The sequence below is a fragment of the Oryctolagus cuniculus genome, chromosome 7 (genome assembly GCF_964237555.1).
Source record: "Oryctolagus cuniculus chromosome 7, mOryCun1.1, whole genome shotgun sequence".
Classification (NCBI taxonomy): domain Eukaryota; kingdom Metazoa; phylum Chordata; class Mammalia; order Lagomorpha; family Leporidae; genus Oryctolagus; species Oryctolagus cuniculus.
Window position 1 is genome coordinate 44,221,604 of NC_091438.1, and position 19,624 is coordinate 44,241,227.

Sequence of the window (19,624 nt, forward strand, 5' to 3'; positions counted from 1 at the left end):
CATAGCATGGTTTTCTAGGTTCTCATATCTTGCTATTGCACAAAGGATCTGGTAGCAGTGGTCTGTAATAGAGGATTCCTTCCTAATAAGGACATCTTCCATCATTATCCACAAGATGGATTCTAAGTGAGGGTTAAATTACCAAGTCATGAATCCCTGCACGGTGTGAAGGGGATGGCAGGTTGGTTAATTGGTGGTGCATGTTGGCGCTCAAAAGTGACAGGGAAAGATTGGTGTTCTAAATAGCGCACTGAAGTCCATAGCTGATGACAAATAGAATGAGAACTTTGCCAACTTGCCCATCTCTTCCATTTCGAAAGTTCCATTCAGTGACTTCAAAGAGATGGGACAGAACCTACCTGAGCAGACTTTGACAGGAGGGCTGGAGGGGGCTCTTTTGAAGATGAGGCTCGGAAAGTCTTTTAGGCTCTCCTTACAAACTACTTTTGCAGTCTGTGGTGAGTTGGGAGGAAGCAGAAGTAGGATGTTTATTCCGTGGAGAGGATACGGGGTACCCCAGTGGGTAAGCGGTGGTGAGTAGGCATTGGAGGGAAGAGGGGTCACCTGCGGGAGGTTAAGGGCAGCCCAGTGCTGAACCGTTCATTGTGGGCAGCTCGCCTGGCAGGAGAGGCTAGACAGTGACGCGCCTCCCCGTTACCATGGTAGCCTTCCCTCTTCCCAGCCCCGCCCCCCTTTACTGGCCGGAGGAAAGGCCGTCGCCTAGGGCAACCAGGAGGCCCCGCCCCTCTCTCCGGCCGCGACTCTCCTCCAGTCGAAGGCCTTCCCGCCTGCCTGGCGGTGGGCGGGCTCCGCGGTGGTGGCGTCACATCCGGGCGGGTGGGTGAGTTCCGGTATTTCAGGGAGGAGCAGGCGGAAGTAGGGGTGAGAAGCGGCTGCAACGCCGAGCGGAGGAGGCAGGAGCCGGAGCGCGAGAAGCAGCTGGGTGGGCACCATGGCCGGGATCACCACCATCGAGGCGGTGAAGCGCAAGATCCAGGTTCTGCAGCAGCAGGCGGATGATGCAGAGGAGAGGGCCGAGCGCCTTCAGCGGGAGGTGGAGGGAGAAAGGCGGGCCCGAGAGCAGGTACGGAGAGGGCGAGGCTCCTGAGGGCGGGGGTGGCCCTGAGTAGGGTGCCGGACCCTGGATAGGGTCCCTTTCGCTGTGGAGCGTGGTCCTTTGCGGTCGGGTAGGCTCGGAGATGGAGTTGGAGCTTAGAGGATGGGTGGGGCTCCGCTCTGCAAGGGACAGCGAGCGGGCGAGGAGGGGACTGGGTGCTTGGGCGAGCAGGCAGGCTTGACCTTTGAAGGCATCGAGCCTCATCGGACCTGGGGAGTGATTTTCCTCCTCCTTTCTCCTGGCTCATTCATTCAGTGCCTCGCAGTCGGGCGCGGCCGGGGGAGGTGCTCAACGGCTTCTCCCTCCCCCACTTTTTCATGAAGGGTGGGGGGACTTTGCTCTGGCTTGAGGTTTCCGGCCCGAGAGGTTAGAGAGTGGGGTTTAGAGAGTGGGTGGGTGCTTCTGTGATCTGGGAGGGGCAGGGCTGAACCCTCTGTGAAAGGGTGGACGGCTGGGGTGGGAACTGCCGGAAAGCCCCCGGCCTGGCCTGCTGGCTGCTTTTCCGCTCCCCTCCTCCTGCTCAGGAAGTGAGGCAGCAGTCGGCTAAGAGGAAGCGCGGTGCTCCCCCTCCCTTGATGAGCTTGAGGCCACAGCACCGGCCTCCATCCTCCCGGCCTGCGACCCGTTCCTCTTCACCGGGAGATCTTGCGACTGTTAACACCCACTTTCCCAGTCGGGGCGAAGAGGCGTGCAAATGTGGGAGGCAGCCAGACTTGCCTGGCCTTATTCAGGTTGGCCTGGAAGGCAGGAACTTCCGCCAGATTCAAGCCTGTATCGCTGAAGTGTGATCAGTGCAAGCTGAACTAGTTAAGGATGTATCTTCCAAGCAGAGCTGATAAGCCAGTGTGTGGCAGCCCGTCAGCTGGCGTGCCAGAATCGAGGTTTCTGATTGACCTGGCTAATGTGGTGGATGCAGATAGAGAATAATGAGTTCTGGGCGACCATAGTGATGTTCCTCTGATGTTTCTCCATTGCCCGGTACACTGGCTTTCTTCTTTCAGTTCATCAAATATTTGTTCAACTGAAAGTTGGAACATAGAATGTTGGTGGAATGAATGATGATTCTTGAGATTTCTTGAAACCACTTTCTGTTTAGAAGTGGTTGACTAATTTTAGTAAGCCATTTATTTTCCAAGGTCTAGGACGAAGTCTAGTGGGCGGAGCTGATCTCCTGAGTTGAGGCTTTGGTTTTGGAGGATTTTGAGAGTAAAGTAACCATTGCCAAAATTTGAAGATCTGATGAAAGAACTCCTGTGGTTTGCTGGTGTTCTTTGTTCTTTTTTCCCTTGGTGCTTTGCGGGGTGTGTGGGGGTGCTGCTCCTTTGGGGAGTGACTGAAATGTATTGATGGGGAGGAGAGGGTGGGGAAGGATGGGGCAGCTGCACTTGAGGTTGTTACTTACAGATTTAGAGTACTCTGTTTTATAACTGGGCCTGGGGGTGCTGGGGGCCTGCTGTCTTCCGTCACCGTTTTCTAGGTGGATTTGTCTCTTGTCAGTTTGCCAGCAACTCCTAATTATCAGTTCGAGTGAGGTGGACTGGCTGGGTGACTGACTAGTGACACTTCCTCATCTCCTTTGTTCTGGAGACTACATATTCCCCACGCGGAAGACAGGATGGCTGAAGGAGCTCGCCATGTGTTCAGCTGTGGAGTCTTGGGCTCAACATTATAATATGGCATCCTAGAGTAATCTCAGGTGGATGCTGTTCCCCCCACCCACTCACCCACGGTGTGACTGAAGCGATAGCGGAGCCAGCAGCCTCAGGTGTTTTCCTAAGCTACTCCTTCATTCAGAGGCTGCCAAATTTGCTTACTGAGCTGAGCCCTAGTAAGGAAGTGTTCAGAATGGGGAAGTGGGGTGGTAGTTAAACATGTGTGAAACCAGTAGCTCCTGGGTGCCTAAGCTTTTGACTGTGTGCTCTAGTGAGGTGGAGACACCATGGGAAGGGGCGTGGGAAGGGGCGGGGTGCTTGGTCTGCTCCTTATCCTCTTAGGGCACTCTGGAATGTGGGGTTTGCAATCCCTCCCTCCTCTGGAGCAGGAAGCTCAGCACTCCCTGATGGTATCTCATGGGATTGTCAGTTATTTCTCTGGTTACTTTGTATAACATCCAAGCCACCCCTGTTGGGAAGCTGGATGAGTCCAAAGCTAAGACACTATTTAAATGTTGTGCTGGGATCCCGCTTCTGCTTTGGGTCTAGACATTGACCTTTTATAATGTAGTACCCTGACAAACCCACTTTCAGTTTTGTTTCCTTTGTACTTCTGGCTAAAATTAAACAGATGGCAACATGATATTTTGAAAATTATTTATTTGAAAGAGTGATGGGGGAATCTTGAATCTGCTGGTTCACTTTACAAATGGCCCCATGGCCCATGGGGGGGCCAGGCTGAAGCCAGTAGCCCAGAAATCCAACCAGTCTCCCATGTGGGTGGCAGGGCCCAATTACTTGGGTCATCCTCGTTGCTTTTCCCAGGTACAGTAGTACCAGGGAGCTGGATCTGTAGCACAGCAGGAAGGACCCAAACCTGTGCTCTGATTTGGAATGTTAGAGGTGGCCGCTTCAACTTGCTGCACCTGCAACACTGGGCTGCAACATTAAGTTTAAATGCAGTTTTTTTTTCCTTACCTGTTTTTTGTGGTGGTGGTGATAAAAAATATGCAAAACAAAATGTATCATTATAACCTCTTAAGTGTACAGTTCACCCTTATGTGTTTTTAACCTCTTAACTTTCCTGGTGTGTGTGTGTGTGTGTGTGTGTGTTTTCCCCTTTTCTAAAAAACTTGGAGGGAATGAACTGAGCTCTTTTTTTGGAGGGGGTGGGGAAAGGGAGTGAGCTTTGAACAACAGTTTTGATTCTGGCCTTAATCTCAAATTCTTAATCTCTAGACGGGGCTAGAATGTTTTACTCTTGGGTGGTTCTCTCCTACTTGGTGGGGTCTGGTGGCCTAAGCAGCAGGCTTTATCACCTTCCTTTGGTTTGGATTTGCTTTTCTGCCGTGCCCCGCCCCCTGCAAGGAGCACACACTCACAGGAGAGGCAAACAGCCCTTTGCTCCTAGTGCCTCACTTAGGCTCCACCTTTGTTTACTTTGGGGCCTGTAGCTCTCCGTTCCCTTCCTTCCAACCTGCCTGCCTCCTGGTAGGATTTAAATTCCCCAAGGGCACGGTGTCTCTGTGGGTAGGTGCAGTCCTTTACACTCAGGGTCAAGCCCAATTCTAGTCTTTGTCCTTTCAGTTTCATCTTTTCTATCTAAAAGAGGAACGCCAGCATGGCAGATTGCCAGATGTAGGCTACTCCCCTTCTACCCGTGGCCCCATTCTGCCCCTGAACACCATGGGCATGTCAAGTTTCTTGCCTGGAAAGGTATGGTGTACCCTGGGCATGTTTGGAATGGAGGATGGGAGCGTTGAAACCAACCATTTCATAGCTGAAGCTGTTGTCAGGCGTCTCCTGAAGTTGCTGTTGCATTCCACTCCCACCGCTGGGATCTTTGCCTTCTGGGCTGTGGAGAATCCTATTATTATCTGAAGGGTCAGACCTCAGAGTATGTCCTCCGCGCGGGGTGGAGAGGAGCCGTCTGAAAGGCCACAGCCGCACCCGGGCTGGCGAGCTACAACCTGAGCTGATGGGGAAAGCACAGGGCTTACCATTTCTCCCGCCCAGACTGAGCCACGGAATCCTAATTCAAACTCTGGTGCTTGGTTATTCACCTGAAAGGCTCTGGCTTGAAGGAAAAGGCAGGTTGTCTTCCTTATTCCTTTAAACAGCACATCAGGTCTTGATTTTACAAGCTTTTTTTTTTTTTTTTTTTTTGTAAAGAGAACTGATCCTCTGGGGGAGGAGAAAAAAAGAGAACAGCAACATCTTGTCTGCCCCCCCCGCCCCCCCCAGAGCCTCTGCCCCCCCCTCCCGCCCCCCAGCCTTGGGGGGGTCTGCGGAGCCTTTGCTGGGGTTCCTGTCTTGGGCCCTGCTCTCTGACACAGGCCTTTTGATGCGCACATGCTCTCGTGAGGGCACCGAGATGTATTTTCTCCTCCTCTCTCTTCAGCTTTGCTAAGAATTCTATTGCACATCCTGACCTGTGGGAGAAACCACCCAAGCCATCTTGTTGTCGTGGAGACTATACACCCCTCCCACCCCCGTAGCCTGTTAACTCAAGTTTGGATAACTGCTGCTGAACCGGGTTGGGACCTGACATTTCAGGAGCTTCTTCCAAACCCACTTGCATTTTTTTGCTGCTTGGTTCTAGGCATCCGAAGAGGGTGAGTTGTTGTACTGGCCATTTGCTAGTTCCCTGCCTGATAGCCTGGCTTGATCTGGACTGGCTGGCCTTGTTGGGTTTGTGAGGAGAGATGTGTGTCGTCGTGGGGACATCTGTTTTCCTGAAAGAGCCAGAGCATACCATCTCCATGCTGTTTTTCGAATGGTATAGTTAGAGACAGGAATGGTCTCTTAGTTATTTCAGCTTATGTAGCCATCTCCGTTTTCTTTTTCAGTAGTCTGGTGGTTAGAATGTAGCCCCAGCTCCCCACCCTGCCTTCCTAGTCTCTTGAACTCTCATATGTTTATATGTGGAAAATTTTGTGCCAATCCTGATTGTTAACAGGAGTCTTTTGGGCCATATCCTTCCCCATAGGGGCTGATGGCCCAGATTTCTATAGCTGCCCCTACTGCTGCCTGCTAGGAGGAAATCAGGGTAATAGAATTCAGGCACAATCTGGGCTGTAGAAGAGAGATCGTGTTTACCAGGCGCCTGGATAAGCATCTGAACTGGGTGGTGTGCAGGGCAGATTACATTCTTGTGTGGTTGTGGCAGTCAGCATACCTGCCACCATAAAGGCTGGGTCTGAGGAGGGAGGCGTTTCTGCCATGAGAGTGTGGCTGGGTGTGCAGCTGCCTCCTCCATTCCTTGTTTCTTATTCCACTGGTGGGGAGGCAGCATGGCATTTCTTGGATTCTAGCCTGTGCTTTGTTGCGGGATGGCTGCCAGGAGAGGATCGCCACAGCTGTAACTGGGGGGTGAAGCTGCAGGGATGGCTAGTGGAATGGAAAGGACATGGTGGAGAAGTTGGAATGGTAGAAACGCTCCCTTCTGCCCCAAGTGGTTCTTGTCATATCAAAGCAGAGAAGTTTAACCTGCAGCGGCTCCTCCTCATTGTCAGTTTAAGGGGATGAGGGAACAAGTTCAAGGGATGGGGGTAGATATCCCAACATTCCGTTCTTCTGCTTTCCAGTCTGGCAGGCTATTCTGGAAGACATTCTCTTGGCTAGTTGTGTTCCAGATGTAATTAGGGTAAATTGATCAGGGTTGGCCACTTGAGTTAAGCAACAAATTAATAGATAACCCAAGATTTCCTCTTTAAAGACGCCTTGCTTATTTATTTTTTCCCCTTTATGAGACACTTGGAACAAAGGTGTTGAGGGTGAGACACACCTCCAGGCCACAGCTCAAGCAGATGGAGCCCTTCACGGGCTACCTTTGCTGACGCCTGTGTGTTCAGGAATTTGAGCTGAGTCCAGAAGCAGTTGGTAATGTCACTGGTCTGCACAAGGAACTGAGTTTTAAAACATTCTTCCTGTGGAACATCTGTGAGTTGGTTGATGGGGAAGGGAGGAAATACACATATATAATGAGATCCGCTGGGTTTCTTAGCGTCTGAGTTTCTAATCTGCTAGATTCTGGCCTCTTTGTGTCAGTCAACTCCAGTCTTACTGTCATAACTAATTCTTTTCACCACATCTCTGCTTCCCTTTTCCATTCTTTCATCTGAACACAGGCTGAGGCTGAGGTGGCTTCCTTGAACCGCAGGATCCAGTTGGTGGAAGAGGAGCTGGATCGTGCTCAGGAGCGCTTGGCCACTGCCCTGCAAAAGTTGGAAGAAGCAGAAAAAGCTGCTGATGAGAGTGAGAGGTTTGTAGCGTACCCTGCTGGAATGTGGGTTTTGAAAGTTCATAATATCTTTGGTCAAGATCTCCTTATAGTTCTGTTTTTGAAATAGTAACCTATTTTTTTTAAAGATTTATTTATTTATTTGAAAGGCAGAATGATAAATCTTTTTTTTAATATAAAGATTTATTTTATTTGAAAGAGTTATAGAGAGAAAGGTCTTCTATCCATTGGATCAGTCCCCAAATGGCTGCAACAGCTGGAGCTGAACCAATCTGAAGGCAGGAGCCAGGAGCCTCTTCTGGGTTTCTCATGTGGGTGCAGGGCCCCAAGGATTTGGACCATCCTCCACTGCTTTTCCAGCCCATTAGCAGGGAGCTGGATTGGAAGTGGAGCAGCCAGGACTCAAACTGGTACCCATATGGGATGCTGGCACTGCAGGCCAGGGTTTTAACCTGCTGCTCCACAGCACTGGCCCCAGAGTGACAGATCTTCTATCCCATGCTTCACTCCCCATTTGGCCACAACAGCCAGGTCTGGACCAGGCTGAAACCAGGAACCAGGAACTGCATCTGGGCCTCACATGTGAGTGGCAGGGCCCAAGCTCTTGGGCCATCTTCTGCTGCGCTCTCAGGCTCATTAGCCGGGAACTGCATTGGAAGCGGAGCAGCTGGGACTTTAGGTGGCACTCCAGTATGGGATGCAGATGCTACAAGCTGTGGCTTTAACCTGCTTGCACCACAACACCAACTCCAGTAACCTCTATTGAAAAAATAGAGAGAGGGAGAGACAGAGAGATCTTCCATCCACTGGTTCATTCCTCAAATGGCTTCAATAGCTGGGGTTCAGCTAGACCAAAAGCTGGGATCCAGGAACTTCTTCCAGGTCTTCCAGGTCTCCCATGTGGGTACTTGGGCCATCCTCCGCTGCTTTCCCAGGCCAGTAGCAGGGAGCTGGATCGAAAGTGGAGTAGCTAGGACTCAAACTGGCTCCCATATGAGATTGCAGGTGGCTGCTTAACTTGCTATACCACAACACACAGCCCTGGCTCCTCCTGCCTTTGATCTACAGAATCTTTAAGTCTGGAGGTAGAGCCAGCAATCTGTTTGTTAAAGATTATTTTATTTATTTGCAGGGCAGAGTCACAGAGAGAGGGAGAGACAGAGGTCTTCCATCCGCTGGCTCATTCCCCAAATGGCCGCAACAGCTGGGGCTGGGCCAGTCTGAAGCCAGGAGCCAGGAACTTCTTCCAGGTCTCCCACATGTGTGCAGGGACCCAAGCACCTGGGCCATCTTCTGCTTTCCCAGGAGCATTAGCAGGGAGCTGGATTGGAAGTGGAGCAGCCAGGATTCTAACTGGTGCCCACATGGGATGCTGGTGTCTCAGGAGGCAGCTTTACCTGCTATGCCACAGTGCTGGCTGTGTTGTAATTGCTTTGTGCAAGTGGGATTTTTTTTGTTTTTGTTTTTTACATATATCTTCATAAAAAATTTCTAGAAGAATTATTGAGAAAGAGGTTACTTCTGATGGAGCCATTCTAATGTGAGCAGGGAGACTTAGACTTTTTCCTTTATGCCCTTCTGGTATCCACTCATACCATACTTTCTTTCTTAATAAACATGTAGGGGCTGGTGCTGTGGCTTTGCAAGTAACACTGCTACCCACAATGCCAGCATCCCATACGAGCACCAGTTGGAGTCCCAGCTGCTCCACTTCCAGTCCAGCTCTTTGCTATGGCCTGGGAAAGCAGTGGAGGATGGCCCAAGTGCTTGGGCCCCTGCACCCACGTGGGAGACCCAAAGGAGGCTCCTGGCTCCTGGCTTTAGATTGGCTCAGCTCTCGCTGTTGCGGCCATTTGGGGAGTGAACCAGTGTATGGAAGACCTCTCTGTCTGTGCCTCTGTCTCTCTCTAACTCTGCCTTACAAATAAATAAATAAATAAATAAATAAATCTTTTAAAAAATGTATTTTTATAAGGAAAAATTTTATTTTTTAAATTATTTGAAATGTAGAGTGACAGAAAAAAAGATCTTGCATGCATTGGTTACTCCCCAAAATACCCCCAATATTCAGGGTTAAGCCAGGCCAAAACCAAGAGCCCAGAACTCCATCCTGGTCTCCCACATAGGTGGTAGGGGTCCCAGTCCTTGAGCTGTCATCTGCTTTCCCTGGGTGTGCATTAGCAGGGAGCTGGATCAGAAGCAGAGACCAGGTGCTTCCAAACAACAGCCCAACCCACTGCACCCCTAGCCCCAGGAAATTTTTTTTCTTAAATTTTTTTTTTCTTTCTGGACTCACACTTCCTGCTGCCTCCCCTTAAGATTTATTTATTTGAATGGCAGAATTAGAGAGGAGAGACAGATTGATCTTCTGTTCACTGGTTACTCCCAAAGGCTGCAATGGCCAGGGCTGGGGCAGGCTGAGGCGAGGAACCAGGAGCTTCTTCTGGATCTCCCAAGCACTTGGGCCATCTTCTGCTGCTTTCCCAGGTGCAGCAGGGAGCTGGATCAGAAGTGGAGCAGCCGAGACTCAAACTGGCGCCCATATGGGATGGTAGCAGCTTTACTCACTATCCCTCAATTCCAGCCTTCCAGGAAAAGTTTTGAAAGAAATAATTAAACTCGTGTTTTGGGGTGGGGCTTTTGGATTTCCATTCGAATGACAAGGAGAGAAGAATGGGCTTTAAAGATACAAATGTGGGCTCCTTGGACTGGAGCTGGTGACAAACTCCTCAGGGTGTCAGTGCTGCTTTTGTCCTGTTTCTGGCAGAGGTATGAAGGTTATTGAAAACCGGGCCTTAAAAGATGAAGAAAAGATGGAACTCCAGGAAATCCAACTCAAAGAAGCTAAGCACATTGCAGAAGAGGCAGACAGGAAGTATGAAGAGGTAAGGCACCTTCTATTCGTCCCTCTTTCTGCGGTGATATCGGCCTTCTTCAGAGAATTGTGGCAGAAATGGCTTCTTTGCCTCACTGAGCTGTACCTTGATCTCTTCCTGTAGGTGGCTCGTAAATTGGTGATTATTGAAGGAGACTTGGAACGCACAGAGGAACGAGCTGAGCTGGCAGAGTCGTGAGTATCTTGCTCCCCAAATTTTGTGGTACTGTCTTGTCTCTTCCCCCTTGGCTTGGGCACTAATATGAATAAACTAGCATTTCTTCAACCTTGTTAAACAGGGCCCTGCAGAGGGAGCCAGCTGGCACACTTTTTTTAGAGTCTGAGAATGGCTTTGGGTTTCCTCCCCCTCTTCACTTGAGTAGTGACAGGTGTCAAATGAGGCTTGCTTCTTTATTTTCGGGAGAGCTTACAAATTGAGGGAAAATAAAGGCTAATAGATGGTGTACAGTTAACTGGAAGACCCTACCCAGTCCATCTACCTGGAGATTCTGACTGTTCCCCTCTTGGCACCTCTGGGCCTTGTATAACAAAGTCAGCGCTGATGCATATATATTTGTGCTTCCCTGGCATCCCCTTCCCAGACATGACATGTCATGACCATCGTAGTGTTTTCTTCCCATTTTTTGAATTTTTTTTTTTCCCGTTTTGCTGCTTGTTTTCTTGCTGTGTTCCTTTTTGACCTTTTTCCCTCCCACAACCGGGCTTGTGCCACCCCCCCGTGACTATCACTAACAGCCGTTGCCGAGAGATGGATGAGCAGATCAGACTGATGGACCAGAACCTGAAGTGTCTGAGTGCTGCTGAGGAAAAGGTACTAACCATCACATGCAGAGAGGTTATGTGGATACGTGGGGGTGTGGTCTGGTCTGGTCTGGTTTGGTTTGTTTTGCAGCTGCCTCCCCTCCACTGGTTGAATTGTTGAGTGTTTTCTCACCTCTCCATCGAATGCTCCATTCTGTTCCACGTCCTTGGCATCTTTCATCTCTTTCCTAGTTCCTCCACTGCCTCTCCACAGGGTGTCTCCTTCCCTTGGGTGATTTGGGGGACTATTTGGGTTGGGCATTTGTTCCCACCTCCACCCCAGGTAGCAGGTACGACTTGTTCCTGGTCGTGATTTCTCTCAAGCATTCTTTCTTTGTTAGTATCCAAACATTCTGAACTCAGGAGAGTCCAACTCCTGACCTGTCCTGTGGCAGAGGGAGGAGGGTTGATGCTTGCTCAGGTTACCTGGGAACTTCTCTTCCCCAGTGTACCTTCCAACTCTCTCTACATATAGGTTCAATTCACCTCTGTGTGTCTCTCTCCCTTTTTTTTTTTATTCTCTTCCTCTTCCCCTGTCCTCTCCTGTGGTATTTAAAATATTCACAGTAAGTGTTCTGAGCTGGAGGAGGAGCTGAAGAATGTCACCAACAACCTCAAGTCTCTTGAGGCTCAGGCGGAGAAGGTAGGGGCTGGTTTGTGAAGGTGACAGGCTTTGGGGCCTGGGCCCAGCCCTGCCCTTGCTGAAAGACTGGAAATACCCCTTCCTTATAAAATCTAATAAGAATGCCCCCCTCCCTAAATTTTATTTATTTAAAAGACAGAAAGATTTCCTACCCACTGGTTCACTGCACAAGTGTCCATAATAGCTGGGGCTGGGCCAGGCAAAAACTGGGAGCTAGAAATTCGATCCAGTTCTTCCTGAGTGGCAGAAACTTAAGTACTTGATCCAGTATCTGCTGCCTGCCAGGGTGCACAGTAGCAGGAAGCTGGAATCAGGAGCAGAGTCAGGACTCAAACCCAGATTCTTCAGTATGGGATGTGGGCATCCTAAGTGGCATCTTAACGATAATGCCATAGACTTGCCTCAGAAAGTGTCTTTTTCCTAACCACCTATACTTACCATCTATTCAGATTCCTGGGTTTATTGCTGATTCTTGCACACTTTGATTGCTTTAGTTAAAAATAGCTATGTGGTCTCGGGTGCCTAAAGTCAAGGGCTCCTTAGGCTCCTGCTGCTGTGCCAAAAGGCAGAGATCAGGGCACTTAATAGGCTTTCTAGCAGACAGATGGGCAACAGAATCAGCTCTGAGACCTAATGAGCAATCAAGACCGATGCCTTCTCTTTATTATCACGTGGGCGTGTTTCAGTCCTAAACAGCAGAAAGGAAAAACACCACCTTGGGTTGATCTGAATAAGATCAGAGCTTAGGTCCATTTTAAAAATAAAGTTCCTGGAGGATTTTAACCTGAGGGTATGGTGGAGGTAAATGTATAGGCTATTGGATTTTAAGGACCCTAATGTCCCAAACTGGGCCTTACTCTTTCTTGGACCACTCAGCACATTAAGTCCAAGAAGATACTTAATGTAGGAGTAAAGGTAGGGAGGGGGGAACATTGTCTCTGTGACAAATTTCTACTCTGAAATTTTTATTCTTCTTTTACAGTACTCTCAAAAAGAGGACAAATATGAGGAAGAAATAAAGATTCTCACCGATAAACTCAAGGAGGTAAGCTGAGGGCATTTTAGGGGAGGACCCAGACATTCAGAACTGTATCAGGCGTTAATGTGGATTTAGACTGGCTAGCCAGGGCTCTGAAAGTTCTAGAAGTTGAGGGTAGAAGAAGTTGAGATCCTTCTCTTTGTCTTGTTCCTCTGATTCTGACTGGTTTCACATTTCCCCCAGGCGGAGACCCGTGCTGAATTTGCTGAGAGATCGGTAGCCAAGCTGGAAAAGACAATTGATGATTTGGAAGGTATGGAGCCTGGGAAAGGGTTCAAATAGAGAAATGTAGAGGAAGACCTTGCCCAATAACCACTAATTAATTGGTAGCGACTTGGCATATATCAGGTGCCCATCCTTTGCCATGACTAGGTAAAATGGGTTGATCCTAGAATTGAATTTTTACATTGAATTTTTTCTTTTAAAAAGACTTTACCTGATATTCTGGAATTTGCCTCCTTCCTTCTGAGGAAACGTAATGGTTGCCTTTACCTCCAACTTAGTAGAGTGTCTTAAATCTTTAGTCTGTGTATTGAAATATATACTGAAATACATATTGAAATAAATATTGAAGCCCTGATCTCAGTGACAAAAGTTCATGCCCCTCGCCATGACCACTTTTGGCAATCCCGTTCACTACTCACGTGTGGGTGTGTCCCAGGAGATGAAGCTCTGGAATAACCACATCTTGGAGCTTACCAGTGCCAGGGCTTTGTCACTGCTTCCCATCCTTGCAATTTGGCAGCTGTCTACCCCGACAAGGGGAAGTACCCTTTGCCTTGGGAACCCTGAGGTGTGCTCCCAGTAGCAGGATGTTCTTTGGAGGAGTTTGAGGAGGCAACCTTTGGAGCAAAATGGCCATGAACAGTGGTCAGATTTGGTAGGCAGAGAAGTGTCTGAGTGTGAATGTCTGCCTTTTCTATGTTCTGTTTTTATTCAGTGTTATCATGGCTAGGAATTGGGCTAGTTGGGGGGTGGGAATGGTATCCTCGAGTGCCTTTGGTAACAGAAATTTCTACTCATGACTGGGCCAGGTTCTCAACCCTTGCTGCAATCAGATAAAGGCATCAGGAAGTGCAGTTGGTCCTCGGGGACAGTGGATCTGAAAGTGGCTAGTCACAGCTGCCAGGATAGATGTTTTCTGATATAAGACCCGTGGTCACACTTTTCCTAATTTCTGATTCCCTCTCTTCACCTGCTCTGATACCTTTCACTGTATCCCCTCATTCCTCCCTGTGGTTCCTGTGCCTGTCCAGATGAGCTCTATGCCCAGAAACTGAAGTACAAGGCCATTAGCGAGGAGCTGGACCACGCCCTCAATGACATGACCTCTATGTAACTATCTGACAGCAGAGTGGGGCTGGGATCTTGGCTTGTGGGAGGGAGCGGGTCTAGGCTCTGCATAGTGTGCTTTGGTTTTGTCCTTTGGAAACTAGAAGCTCTGCCCTTATCTGAAAACACTGGTGCTGGTTACTTTGGCAGAAGCTGGGGAGGCAGTTTAATCTTGGGTCAGTGGTAGAACCTGGATCTATGGGTAATTTTCATACTGTGTACTCACAGTTGATTACATTGTGATTTTTCTATTTGTTTCACAAATCTGATCTCAGGAGATACATTGCTAAAGGGAGAGTTCATCTAACGAAGGCAGTCAGGCCTGGAGAGCTGTGACCTGGGCCTTAGCACATCATAACAAAATTCAGGTCTCCTGAGTGTATTTGATTTGTGCCCTGATACTAAAGTTCAGGGAAAATACTCCAGATGGGGAAATATCCAGTTCACCTAAGAATAAGTGCAGTCCCTGAAGCAAGCCAAGTGGTAAACAGCACCAAAAAGAGTTGTTGGGATCTTCATCTGTTTGCTGTGGACCCCTGATCCTTGACGCTAATCTGCCTCTCTTATGTATCTTTCCCACTAACCCTGAAAAGAAGCCAAATGACTCAGGCTGTAGTACCTGGCTCTTTTTTAGCATTCCTGCTGCCACCTCTTCCTTTTTTGCGCCTCTTCCTCTCTCAGATTGCTGTCTCGATTGATGCTAGTCCTTCTCACCTAGAGTATCCTTACTTTTTCACACAGATAACTATCACCGTTACTGCTCTGTTCTGGATCTGCCCCCTTTCCTCGGGGAACCCAGCGCCCCACTCTCGCTCTGGATTCCATTTGGGTCAGCCTGGCTGGTCCCCAAGGCCTTAGGATTTGGGGGACACAAATCAACTTATGTATTCTCTTCTACCCCAACCCCAAATTAAAATGTTGAGCTATTGGAAGCCACATGCCACTCTGATTGGTGTCACTGACAAAGCTGCTGCTGTCCCTAAAAAGGAGCTCTGGGGGTATGATGTGGAAAACAGCTGTTGTAGACTCCCCTCCTCTGACTTATAATCAAAGCCACTTTTGTGTGTGTCTATTTTTTCTTGGCATTTAAACTCAACTGATCTGATTCTATCAGAGTGGTGAACTAGTAGAGGTTCCTTAGAGTAGGAATTAGCTGAGTGAAATTATCTAGTCTTTTTACTTCCTGACTCAAATGGTCCTGGCCTGGAATGTGTCCATTCTCTCTTCAGGTCAGCTTCCTTTGATCTAGTGAGACTGACAGGCCATTGACAGGCTCACAGTACATGTTCTCCAGCCTTGCACAACCTCAGGACACCCTGACCATCCATCCATACACCTTATTGCTAAAATGGACCAACTGTGCCATCCCAAATCTCTGAAAAGTACATAATGGACAGAATCCACAACGCTTTTTTACATATGTGACGCTTACTACCATTTGCCTGCTAGTATGTGCTGGTGGGATATAAGCCGAGATAAAGTATTACTGGAAAAATGAAACAACCAATTATGCAGTATTTCAAATAGCGTGTGTACATGCAGGGACTGCTTCATTACATACATTACTTTCTGCTAGTGGAATTGTTCCTGGTTCAGATTATGTTCCTGGTTGAGATTACGGTACAAATGGATTCATCAGCTGACACTTACTGGAATCTTCTGGGTGTAGGAGCAATAAATGGGCAAGTAAATTAAAATGAGACAGGCAATAAAGATGGGAGCACCATCCCTGCTCTGCCATTGCTCAGAATCTAGAAGGAGAAAGAACAACATACAAAAAGCTAGACACTCTGTGATGAGCGCCACAAGGAAGAAAGTGTCACGGAAGTAAGGAGAGAGAAGAGATTGAGTCCAGTAAGGATGATTAGGAAAGACTTCTGGAAGAATACAGGTAGTAGACACTCCTAGGACAGGTATTAAAACTTGCTTCTTCTTTATCACGGGGCTCCAAAGGATTACATTTTTGATAAACAGTGAGGTGGAGGGGTACTGGATATTAAGCATTCTTGCTAAAGAGAAACAAAATTAGAAAGGCACAGATTGAGATGGGAAAAACACAGCAGCTATAAAGATAGATTCAGAGATGTATTTATTTATTTGAAAGGCAGAGAAAGAGTTTTACATCTGCTGGTTTAATCCTTCAGCTTCCAAGGCTGAAGCCAGGAGCTGGTAACTTCATCCAGGTCTCATGTGAGTGACAGGAACTCAAATACTCGAACCATCATGCACTGATGCCCAGGCACATTTAGGGTGCTGGATCAGAAGCAGGGTAGCTAGAACTAGAACTGAAACTTGGTTATGGGATGCAAGGGTCTAAAACAGTGGCTTAACCTGCTGCACCACAGTGCCTGCTCCTATAAAGGTAGATTTAAACAGAGTAGGGCACAGAGGTGTGTTCTAAAATCAGACTGGGGAGTTTTAATTTTAATTGGTGACAGGCTTGCCACTAGAGGTTTTGAACCAGGCATATGTTATGATCTGAATACCATATAAGAAGAATTAATTTGGCAGCTAAGTTAAGCTTGTGTGGGAAGGGGAGCAGATTACCAGAGTGATTCACTAAGATGATGGTTCCCAACTTTTAGTCATTTGCATACCATTTGATGGTTTTTGCCATATTAGCATGCTGTCTACGTTATTGATTTCTTCACATCTACTCTTGTTTTCAAATTTGATTTATTCTTATTCTGCATAATTCTATTTTGAAATCAAAAGTTTGTGCTGGTGTTTTTCTTAAGGCACATTAAAATCGATACAGCTAATAAAGTTTTACAGGTACACTGCCTGAGTACATACCACTACTGTGTATTACACACATGCTGCTGCACACATATTACTAGGAAATAATGTGCCACACTTTAGGAAATAACTGAGTTAGGGGTTTTTTTATTTTTATTTTTTTCCAAAGATTGATTGATTGATTTGAAAGAGTTACGGAGTGGCAGAGGCAGAGAGAGAGAGAAAGTCTTCCATCCACTGATTCGCTCTCCAAATGGCCACAACGGCCGGAGCTGGTGGCTGAAACTCAATCCTGGTCTCTAACATGACACCCAAGCACTTGCCATTATCTGCTGTCCCCCAGGGTGTGCATCAGCAGGAAGCTGGAATTGGAAGCAGAGTTGACTCAACCCAAGCAACATCTTAAACTGCAGTGCCAAATACCCACCCCACCACCCCTTCCTGTCAGTAATTGGACAGTACAGCTCTAGACCTTAAGTATGTTAGGCAGAAGGATTGGGCATTAGATGGACAAAGGCTTTTTCAAAAGGAATGAAGTAAAGAGAATAGAAAAGAGTGAGTGCCAGTCCAGGGTAGCAGAGTGAAATGTGCAGTGCTAAGCTCATGCTTTCATTTAATGGTGTACGTCAGAGATGTGGAACCTTTTTGTCTGCCAAGGGCTGTTTGGATATTTGTAACATCATTCTCGGGCCATGCAAAATTATCAACTTAAAAATCAGCCTGCTGTATATTCATTGAATTTCATGTCCTGCCTGTGGTTGCCTTAGCAGGGCCAGACCAATTGATTCCACAGGCCTCATGGCCCGTGGGCTGGGCGTTAGTACCCTTGGTCTGCATCCTTCAGTAGCTGTCCTGAGTTACCTGAGACTGTACGAACTGTGGGCTGCAATCAAGCAGCACGGCAAAGAACGTGGCCCTCTAACTTTTTCCCCTGCTCTTAATTTCTCAGGCCCATAGGCTAATGTGTTGGAATTCATTCTTCCCTCTCTTGTTATGTTTGTTGATATGAAGAACAGAGAACATGGCTGGTTATCTTTTGGGTAGAACTGAACCTGCTACACTGGGCAGCCTCACCTCTACCCCACTCCATCTCTTCCTGTCACATGATATTGATCAGATGTGCCCCAGCTCAGTGGGATTGTTCCCTAATCAACTGACCATGGCTAAAAGAAACATTGAGTCAAACGGACTCTCTGCCTTATCCTTTTTAAAAAACATTTGCATTTTTAATGTATTTTCATTTATTTGAAAGGCAGAGTGACAGAGATCTTTCATCCTCTGGTTCTTTCCCAAACACTTAGAACAGCTACGGCCAGGCCAGGACTAAGGCACGAGTCTGGAACTCCACCTGAATGTCCTTCCGAAGGTAGCAGGGACCTAAGCATGCATTAGCAAGAAGCTGGATCAGAAGCAAAGCAGCCAGAACTTGAACTGGCACTCCTATATGGGATGTGGGTGTCCCCGTTTAGCTGCACCACAGTGCCCACCCTTGCTTTGTCCTTTTTTTGTTTTGTTTTGCTGTTATCAAGGAACTAAGGGCTTTAAGGAGTTAGTATCTGATATTGAGCTTTTAGTTCCTGTAGATAACAGTCTGGAAGCTAAGTTCAAGGTGAGAAAGCAACTGCATTGTTCTGACCTCCTAGGGAACTCTGCCTTCTAGGATTTAATCAGGCAATAAAATGCTCCCATTCCTTCTGTGTGTGTGAATTTCTTCCATAAATGAAACAAAACCCTCACTGACCAGACTTTCTTGAGGGATAAGACCCTGATAATACTCTTCTTTCCCAAGATAGGAGTGGGAATTACATAAACTAATTTGGATTTAAAAACCCTCTAAGTTCAGGTTGTACATGAAATCCGAGAGTTCACAAATTTGAATGTCTCCTATTTGTCAAGGATGCTACAGCGAGTAAGGCAGGTCCAGTTCTAGGCCTCATGGAGCTTTATAGACTAGAATTTGTTGGTCAGTGGCGAGCTTTTGTCATTCAGGATGGGACAAGTCTTACAGAACAATCCTGCACATTAATGGCTCCGCACATTTCTAGATTCTTTCTTGGAGGAAGGAGAGGGACAGTTCTACCCCTATTGAGAACCACTGATTAAATAGGGGGTACAATTTAAAAAACACCCTGGAGCCAGAATTGTGGTGCAGAGGGGGTTAAGCCACTGCTTGTGACGCCAGGTATCCCATATGAGTGCTGGCTGCTCTACTTTTGAACCAGTTCCCTGCTAATACACCTAGGAACACAGTGGGTAGTGGCCCAGGTACTTCGGCCCCTATCACCCACACGGGAGACATAGATGGAATTCTGGGTTTCTGGCTTCAACCTGGAACAGCCCTAGGCATTGCAGCCATTTAGGGGAGTGCACAGCAGATGAAGCATCCTCTTCTGTCTCTCCTTGTCATTCAGCCTTTCAAATAAATAAGTAATTTTTTTTAATTAATCCTAGTGCTGTTTTTTAGTACAACTGTTATTTATGGCAGTCCTCCTAGGCTTTCTGTACATACATACTTTCTGTTTTGATAATAAACACAAGGTAGCAAATACTATTGGAACCATTCTGGCCCCCAGCTTTCTGGTGGGACTGGGGAAACCTCTGCTCCTGAGCCAAGGCCATCTGAGCAGTGCCCACAGATGGGACAGGAAAGTGTCTTTTTCATATTGAGATCCGGAGACTGAAAAAAACATTAGAAAGCATTTGTGACCTTCAGATGCTGACACTGGGAGGGACTTTGGCTTTCCTGTCTCCAAACTAGTATCCTTGGGCTGTTCAGCTAGATTTGACTTCTATCCCATTCCCTAAGGTGTGCTTCAAGTAGAAAATCCCGATAGAGCCAGTAGACTTTAGCAGGTAACTGCTTGTATCAGGAATGCTTTTGTTTGTAAGAAACAGCTCAGCAGTAATTTTAAATGAATACAGGCTTTTATTTTTTATTTCTTTAATCATATAAGTTTAGCCATGAGCAGCTGTGATCTCTTGTAGCTGGGGTTTCTGGGATTCTCCTGGCCTTTTTTCTTAAGCTCTAGTCATCATTTTCATGTTCCCCAAAGTTTTTCCAGAAGCCCCCATCTGACTCTCTTCCTGCATCTCATTTGTTGGAACTGGATCATACAATGGCCCCTCACTGCAAGGCAGTTTGAAAAACAGGGTAGTGTTTTT

The 19,624-nt window shown here is 47.5% G+C and overlaps 1 protein-coding gene across 24 annotated transcripts in view; it reads left to right on the forward strand.

Moving 5' to 3' along the window:
• The window catches only part of TPM3 (tropomyosin 3), a 28,774-nt gene that overhangs the window by 5,150 nt on the left and 4,000 nt on the right, over positions 1–19,624 (forward strand). For 2 of the 24 annotated variants that reach the window (XM_070077676.1, XM_070077671.1), the window contains exons 1-8: positions 847–1,084; positions 6,900–7,033; positions 9,780–9,897; positions 10,012–10,082; positions 10,644–10,719; positions 12,335–12,397; positions 12,575–12,644; positions 13,648–13,726. In XM_070077676.1, the coding sequence (XP_069933777.1) occupies positions 953–1,084; positions 6,900–7,033; positions 9,780–9,897; positions 10,012–10,082; positions 10,644–10,719; positions 12,335–12,397; positions 12,575–12,644; positions 13,648–13,726 (743 nt within the window). In that variant the 5' untranslated portion in view covers positions 847–952. Of the gene's footprint in view, positions 1–846; positions 1,085–6,899; positions 7,038–9,753; positions 9,898–10,011; positions 10,083–10,643; positions 11,353–12,334; positions 12,398–12,574; positions 12,645–13,647; positions 13,727–14,464; positions 14,660–19,624 lie in introns of those variants that run through there. The other 22 variants (XM_070077674.1, XM_070077670.1, XM_070077666.1 and 19 more) reach the window with 17 other exon arrangements.